Source organism: Sesamum indicum, linkage group LG2 (assembly GCF_000512975.1).
Source record: "Sesamum indicum cultivar Zhongzhi No. 13 linkage group LG2, S_indicum_v1.0, whole genome shotgun sequence".
Classification (NCBI taxonomy): domain Eukaryota; kingdom Viridiplantae; phylum Streptophyta; class Magnoliopsida; order Lamiales; family Pedaliaceae; genus Sesamum; species Sesamum indicum.
Window position 1 is genome coordinate 10,932,583 of NC_026146.1, and position 8,528 is coordinate 10,941,110.

At 36.7% G+C, this 8,528-nt stretch overlaps 2 protein-coding genes across 3 annotated transcripts in view; both read right to left on the reverse strand.

Annotated features, from left to right (window-relative positions):
- On the reverse strand, positions 474–6,635 carry LOC105155762 (phosphatidylinositol N-acetylglucosaminyltransferase subunit A). Its single transcript, XM_011071707.2, has 9 exons — positions 6,426–6,635; positions 5,294–5,416; positions 4,539–5,111; positions 4,081–4,235; positions 2,805–2,895; positions 2,533–2,649; positions 1,749–1,852; positions 850–940; positions 474–751 (listed from the first exon to the last, which is right to left on the reverse strand). Exons 2-9 carry the CDS (start codon positions 5,411–5,413, stop codon positions 659–661), a joined length of 1,344 nt encoding a protein of 447 aa, XP_011070009.1. The 5' UTR covers positions 5,414–5,416; positions 6,426–6,635; the 3' UTR covers positions 474–658.
- LOC105155763 (protein DETOXIFICATION 24) overlaps positions 7,469–8,528 on the reverse strand; it is a 3,495-nt gene continuing 2,435 nt past the window's right edge. Inside the window, exons 6-8 of one of the 2 annotated variants that reach the window (XM_020698540.1) lie at positions 8,320–8,528; positions 8,133–8,219; positions 7,469–8,013 (exon numbers count right to left, since the gene is read on the reverse strand). The exon at positions 8,320–8,528 is cut by the window's right edge and continues 266 nt beyond it. In XM_020698540.1, coding sequence (XP_020554199.1) covers positions 7,933–8,013; positions 8,133–8,219; positions 8,320–8,528 — 377 coding nt within the window. In that variant the 3' untranslated portion in view covers positions 7,469–7,932. The remainder of the gene's footprint in view (positions 8,014–8,132; positions 8,220–8,319) is intronic. The other variant, XM_011071708.2, reaches the window with a different exon arrangement.

Genomic DNA, 8,528 nt, shown 5'->3' on the forward strand with positions numbered 1-8,528 from the left:
GTTGTTATCCCTATATAAAATGTTTCATGTGTTCGATATCACTTTCATATGATATTTTTGAGAGAGAAACTAGAGGTAATATTGTCGACATGATTGGAGAAGGAATACACTTACTAATGTTGAAATTTTGACAGAATATTAAATTATGGGTAGGTTTTATCTACCAATACTGACTTTTAAAATCATTTTTCAATTTCCCCGATACAATTTATATAAAAATTTAGTATCAGTTCACGTATCTTTTCTCATGTAAACTAAAAATTTGTTCATGTACTTTCTGAAAAAATTCATACTACAATCAATACTTGTCGTAGCTACTTTCTTATGACAAACAGAACCAAATCAAACAGCTCACTGATAGGCGCGACCACCCACCATTGGCATTGCTGTGTACTAATTTAGCACATTTAAAGTGATCCAAGTAATAATAAACTTGCAACTATATTGCGTAAGGATGAGTGCGCAGGCATAAAACAACGATATGAATCATTTGAAAATCAATATTGAATTATATAAAGAGTATATCAACGCCATATAAATACAAATTGACTGCATAGTTGAGATTCTAAAAATGTAAAAAGAAGACGATGTATGGCTCGAAAAGGATATCGTTCTTTTCCAAAATAATGAACCTGAGTGTTTAGGCGAGCATCGATTTCTAACTATCATTCGCACAGGGGCCCTCTACATGCTCTCCACTTTGAGAGCTCGTGAGATCAATATCAGGCACGACCTCGATGTCCTTGTCAGGCTTTTAAGAGTTGAGAATAATTGTTTTAAGTTAGATGAGTAAGTCATAAATAGCTAAAGTATTGAAGTTGTACGAATTTGGTTGCAAGAAATGAATACCTGCCACAGTTGCAAGAAACCCCAGAACAAAAAATTAATGATCATGACCATGCAAAAGAGTTTGCCTGCCCAAGCACCACAAGAGAGGTACCTAGAAATGGTCCGACGTTAGCATTAGCTATAACCATCACAACTAATCCAGCTACTACTATAAATTTAAGCCATCATGCATTGCGCATACGTAATATTCTAAAGTTTAATAATGAAACAATGAAGCTGCTTAAAGTAATAAGCAAATAGTCAACCTCCATAAACTATAAGCCAAGAATCAACCAACCCAAACATGAGAAATTTGAATTGGAAATGAGCATTTTATATCATTTTGTAAACTAACTCTTATATTCTGAAAGGATAAATTATTGGGACATTTCATACTACCTACTCGGGTTATAATGCTTAAGTGGGGTTGTGAGCTGTTGGATTTGATGATGTCAATTCAATGTAAAAATTTATAATCCACTGGTTCACAATTCCACATGGGTAGTATCAAAGTGGATAGCATCTTGATTCTCTGAATTATGATTTACGGAGGAGGAATTCGAATCCTCAAAGTAAGAAAAAATTAATCAGTGTACAAAACCAATTCAATTTTGTCAGTGGAATGAACAGCTGGGATGATTTGCTTAAAGGACCAAGAAGCTGTTCATGAACTAGTCTACATTATAAAATCAAATATCAAGCATCGGTAACAACAAAAAGGAGTTGAATAAAGCATATATTCCTTTCTGCAATGATTGCTCAAGATTTTGTGTCGTCCTTCATATTATACATACATACATAGAGATATATATCTCCAGGGAACATTTCATGAAGATGCATGACATGCTTGATTTTTTATCTGCAAAGTTAAGAGTCTCTTTTAAGTATGAGTGGTAGTATATAAGTTTTCATAGGCATACCTCGGTAAATGTTCTAAGAGATTCTGATTGGAACATTTGAAAGCCCGGTCATATACGATCTCTGTCCTTTTTGCAACATCATGCCAACTATAGAGTTTCTTCATCTGCCGAGAATGGTTCAGCAAAGTCAATAAGGTTATATTTATTTGATAAGCATATCTTTATGAGGAACTATGCCCCATATAAAAGCATGGCTCAAGCCTTTGCAGCTTAGGCCGGTTAATAGGAGACTATGGGTAGTACACATCATCGCACTAACATGCTCTTGATCAGGTGTCAGTCTCAAGTTAAATACATGGTAATCAATGCGACAGGTAATTTCAATCCTTTAAGGGCATGCACTAGACATAATTATAACCCCAGAAAGTAGAAGGTTCAATATGATACAGTTGTTATCACCCCAGATAAAGGGTTTGCAACATCTCACTACGTTCAATTTTCCCAAGCTTGTAGCAAATTCTTCAATCCTCATTATGTCTAACACAGGGTACATATGTTAAAGTATGACGAACTTCACAAGCCAGTCTTACGATCAAAACCTCTTGGCGTCTACTTTAAGGATTTCTGATGGTTGATGGTAAATTAATATGAAGGATGTTGATTTTTATTTATAGAGAGAAAAGGACTGAAATGGAGCTGGAGTTTGAAAGTATCACTAGTAACTCCAGTGAATTCCTCCATCAAGGGGCACCCAGGCCACAGAATATGACATGTAAAACGATTTTCTGATGATTGCAAACAAATTTTATCATCAATTGTAAAAAAATTGTGTCGGAGAACTCACACGATTGTGCATTGCTTGTGGATCAATCTGGGGAAGCAAGTCTATTGCCTTTGTGATTGCCGTTACCATGTCAGTAGGATCTGGCTCTGCAAGAACAATCATATCATCTGGAAGAACCTATCCAACAAAGGTGAAATTGTCAGAAACCTGAAATCCACATTTCTACAATGTTGAAGCCAGCAATACTGGAAATCTCATCCCTACTCAATAATAGCACTATAGGCAGATGATATCAAATTAGCAAGCAAAGTGAAAATGTCGTATGAGCATGCCTCTGGGACACCACCCACGCGTGTACTGACAGTCAATAATCCACAACTAGCAGCTTCCAATATGGCTATACAAAATGCTTCTGTTAAGGAACTGTCAAGAACGGACACGAATCAGGTAAAGGAAACTGGTGGCCGATTACAGAGAGGCATAAACAGGTCATTACAATTTTTAGTCCTCGAGTCAGATGCAAAGTTAAATGGATATGCACAACAAGCAGACATTATTTGTACAGAAGCGAAAAATTTATTTATTTATAATCCTAACTAATGCTGTAGTGTGGCTGACGAAGGCAAGTCTCAGTTGGAGAGAGAGGGTACTTTTAGGGCCATATGATTGTTCCCTAATCAACAAGTAGCATTTTCTAGGAGCAGAAATGTGAACTCTAGTTGAGAGCATAACGTCTTCTTTTTCTTTCGTTTTCCTCTAATCTAGATGCTTGCCCACTTCGTAGACCTCCAAATAGTTCTTCAGATTGGCAAAACCACCACCAATAGCCTACTCTGTCAACCTTAAAGTCAACCATCCAAAAGTCCTAAAAATTCCCGGAAGACCTTCTTAGGATATCACACAGTCCAAAAGTGATGTCATGATACATTCATTTTTTGCTTACTGGTCTGAATAAACACCAATTATTATCATGTAAACTCCTAGTAAACCCCTTTATTAAGCCTCAGAATTTCTAAACTCAACAAAAGAATCATTGTTCAAACATTTCTGTATATGTCACTTTTAAGATGAGGAATTTTGATCAGATTAGCTATATCTACAGCTGAAGCATAAAATAAATTCTTGTGTTTTCCTAATTTTATCTTTTAGCTTTAAAGGACTTTATTTTCTAAGATTTGGGTAATCAGATTCAGTTGCAAATTTATATATAACCTCCAGACTAAAATCTTCCAGGATGCTTTTTCTTCAGTTTTTTGGAATCTTTTCATTACAAGATGAGATAGTTTCACAATATTGCAACTAACATAGACAACCCTCCACCAGAAGCAGCTAGTCAAACGGATTGTTAAAGTGTCTAAAGGACTAGTTCTGTTGATTTTATATTCCCATATTTCTAATGGCTGCTAAAGTTATAGACAAATGGTCGGTATAAATTCACTTCTTCATTCCCTCTAGAGACATTTTCGAACCAAGCATAAGGTGATATAAGAATTTTTGTATTAACACTTGCAAATAATTATATTGTTTCCATAAAGTAGAAAACAGACAGGAGGAAGACAGATATTTGCATTATCTTAATCAAACTAAAAATAGGAAAAAGTAACAGACCTGTTTAAGAAAATATGTCCAGTCACCAAAACTGACTGTACTTTAGCATGTGGAACAGCACCCAACATATCAACTCGATCTTGAAGAGAGTGCTTCTCCCTCATCTCTTCCAACCTCACTCGTTTAGGTCCATCTCCACCAATAATGAAACGTACCTTAATAATGCATCAGCATGAGATAAACAATAAAAGAGTCGCATGCATAGACAGGGCACACACATTTGCCTATACAGACAATGTTCTGGAGAATTTACACCTTCAATGATGAAGCTTATTAGGGATATTTACGACAAATAGGAATGATACAAGATGTTCAGTACCGACGAGTCACCACGATTTTGAAAGCCAAATCTACTTCTCAGATGTATTAATATAACAAATCATGAGGAACGAGGCCAAGTATTCTCATTTCGAAGTCAGGAAACATCCTAAACAGGAAGGGGGGAAAAAGACACTCACATTTGGATGTAGACTGCATACTTCAGGGATGACTTCAACAAGGAGATCTGCTCCTTTCCGGTAAACCAACCGACTTATCACAACAATTACGATTTCATCACTGCTGAGTCGCTTTGGAGCAGGCTTGAACATAGCCGTGTCAACAGCATTTGGAATAACAAAAACCTTTTCAGGTGGCAGTCCAGACCTCAAAACTGTATTTTCCTTACTCGTATGAGAAACACATATAGCTTGGCTCACATCTGCTAGAGTAAATTGCAAAACCTTGTTCATATGAATGCTCCCCACGTCAGCAAAACCATAAAGGGAATGATCAGTAAATACAACTTTGTATCCCATTGTACGAGCATGCATTAGAGCTTCGTGACATAGAGTTGAAAAGGCTTGATGCCCATGCACTATAGATATCCTTTCTCGGATCAAAATGGTTCTTACAATTGGGAGTGTTGCATAGAATGTAGGCAATGTGTTCTGCATCAGAAATGGTTTCCATGGAACATAATAAACTTTCAATCCACCAGTCATGTATCGCACTCCTGAACGATTATTATAAGCATGGGTCATAACAACCACCTGGCGACAGTAGAAGTCACATTTATTCTGTTTGTAATACTTCCTTTTAGAACATGAAACTAAAGGCTTGGGTTGCTTTGGCAGAACTCCAAATTTGACTTCTGTCAGAAGCAACAAATTTGAGGATTGGAGAGAAAAAAAAATGGAAAACGCCAATTGAAAAATAATGTGAATTTACCAACCTTGTGGCCGAGCTTTATCAAGCACTGTGACAGAAAATAAATGTGATTCTCTACTCCACCAAAGTTGGGGTAGAAAAAGTCGGACACCATTAGTATTCTATGCTTTCCTTGTTGACTCATATGCTACAACCATACAGGATCATGTTTCAAACCTCATGCAGTAAAAAGATTGGGAGAAAGCACACAAGCTAGATACCTAGAAAGGAAAATGCGAAAGAATATAAACATTCTAATACAAGCTACCTATTAGATCTAATATACATCAGTTTATGCACATATGCTTAACAGCAAGAGCTAATTTGCTAACTTTTATTCTCAACTTAATCAGGTGATTGGACTAAGACGGGCATCTTCATCTGGTACAATTTTCTATAAGTGGTTGTAGGAGATGAACAATGCATTTAGAGAGCACTATCAAGAATATAATGGATTAAAAAGCATTTTTTGTCCTCTAATTATACCCATTTCCTAGTCCTTTAACTTTCTAGTGTCGCAAAAAGGTCTTGTAAGTTTTTAATTTGCTCCATTTTAGGACACTTTTTCCCGGATTTTTTTAAAGTGGCTGGAAAAAGGCACATATTTGTCACGTGCTGTTATTAAATTGGGGAAGAAATATAACTGGCTATTGCTTTCATGACATGGCTTTAGAAAATGGTGATGTGGCATCCAATGCCATGTCACCCCTCTTCCCCGGTTCCTAATTTCCTCCCCAGTAAAGCCCTAATCTGCTTACCCCTTTGCCCCTCCGCCGCCCCCGGCTCCCATACCTCCATCAGCCACCATCACTGTCATGACATGGCTTTAGAAAATGGTGAGGTGGCATCCGATGCCACGTCGCCCCCCTCTTCCCCGGTTCCTAATTCCCTTCCCAATTCTCCTTCCTGAATCCCTAATCTGCTTACCATCACTCTATCATAAAATCCAGATAATCTCATAAAATTTTCACAAATTACAGAAAATTCAAGAAAATTCATATACTATAAAGAATTTATAAAATTCATAAAAACAATAGAAATGATCCAAAGTTTATAGAAATTCAACGAAATTACAGAAACACGTTCCAAAAATTAACCAGAAAAACCACAAAACTCTCAATTTGCAGACAAACTAAAAAACCCCCCAATTTACTAACCAAATGTTAGAGAGTAAGAGAGTGTGTGAGTTGGGGGCCAGGCGTCCTCAGGCAACTAGTGGTGGTGGTTAGATGTGCTCCTCGCGCAAATGAGAGGGAGAAAGAGAGTGATGGTTGCTGGTGGAGGTCTGAGAGTAATGCCGGCGGCGGTGATGCATGAAATTGGGGAAGAGTGAGTGACATGGCATTGGATGCCACATCATTTTTTTTAAAGCTATGTCATAAAACTTTCAGCCAATTATATTTCTTCTCTCAATTTAAAATCCGCACGTGAGCAACATGTGCTATTTTCAGCAATTTTAAAAAAATTGTCAAGAGGTATTCTGAATTTTACACCGTTTTTAAATTCTAAAAAATTAAAAGACTAAAATAAAAAATATAATTAGAGGACTAAAAATACCTTTAATCCAAATATAATTAGCATTTTCTAGACTCATAGCCGCAGTCGGCGTGCATGTATCACCAACTCTCATCTCGGGATTTTTTTTTTAATTTTTTTATATCATAAGAGGTGTAATTGATACTTTATTTTTCTCGGGAGGTCCTTATATTTTTTTCGTTAAATATAGTAGGATTTTAATAATCTCAATATGATGCGGGCTGATTACAAAATATCCTTAAATATGGCCTAACATTCGATCCATATCACTCTAACTTGATCGTCGAAATACTTATACAGACATTCAGCTCTGCACAACTGTGTTTTGTGCAAATTTTCAGCTTATTTTATTCAAAACAATCACTTGCAGAACAACTATACAACCTCTGACTGTATAAACTACAACAAACAACAGTTTTTTATTTTATTTTTTGTAAAAAAAAAATATTCTTATACAACTCTTTGTCTCTCTCTCCAAGCAATTCTTTGTTTCAAACATACTATAGTACTTAACTACCTTTTGAGTTTGTAAGTTATACATATCAAAATCCACAAAAGGGATAAAAAACATTTACCAACAAATATAAAAAATACATGATTGTACCAAGATTAATTGAATCATGATTTCCTTCTATCCATAACAGAGCACTTCATACTATATATATTATCTGTAACATAAGATGCATTACGAATTTGCAGTAAAAAATTCAATCCGCTTGTAACAAGAGCTCTTAAAGGGTGCATACATAGTTCATATCAAAAACCATCTTCTCAACATCTGTCCTAAGCTGATCAAAACATTAATAACTAATGAATCAAGAGTAACAAGCAACACTGTTCTTGGAGCTCCTATTACAGTCAAATAGTGGCAGCTCACAACCTACAGCAACCTTTGCTGTCTGAAGGAGAACTGGTCCCCCTTTTAGGCTTGCAAAACAAAAATCGATACGAGGTTTTAACTAATATCTTAAGTACGAAACCATCCGTCTCAGAAACCTTGATCAAGAAACCTCAAAAGAGGAACATAGACTGAAATCTGATCCCTCGAATCCTTAATAACGCTTTCGTGTCAAACAATATGTCAGAGGGCGATCATATTTTGCTGCTTTTTGGCAGTAGTTCTGCAACTCAAGCTTGATCAGACTTCTGGCCAGCTTCCTCCGGGGATTTCAGGTACCACCGTTTTAGGCGTGCTGATGCTTTTAGCACCTATTTAGTGTAATTGTGACATTTTGTTAACAGGATGATGTATTTTGTTCATTTTTTTATCGATGTTGTTTGTTAAATTTCAGTTTTGGAATGTAATTTTGAGGGCGAAGGAAAAGTACCTCTTCATCCCAGTTCGTTCTCCACATCAGGAAGCTGAGGGCAAGCGTCTCGGTGATGACGCCACAGAGCATTCCAATCCATAGTCCCTGTGAAATCAGCATCAGTTTCTTGGAATATTATCAAGTTTCCTCCCAAGAAAAATGCCTAACCCCTCCTGAAATGAAAGCCATGGAACTCGGGTGTTACCTTCACTTGAAGATGAGTGACGTATGCTAGCACAAGTCCAATTGGTAATCCTATCAAATAGAAGCAAACGAAGTTGACAATCGCTACCGTTGCTTGCAGACCTGCTCCGACTGCTACACCTGATGTGAGGAAAAGCAAATCAGAAAGGAAGGAAAGAAAATATATGCAGATCATTATCTCAGCATGAAGCATGCAGACGCTTTGCGAAG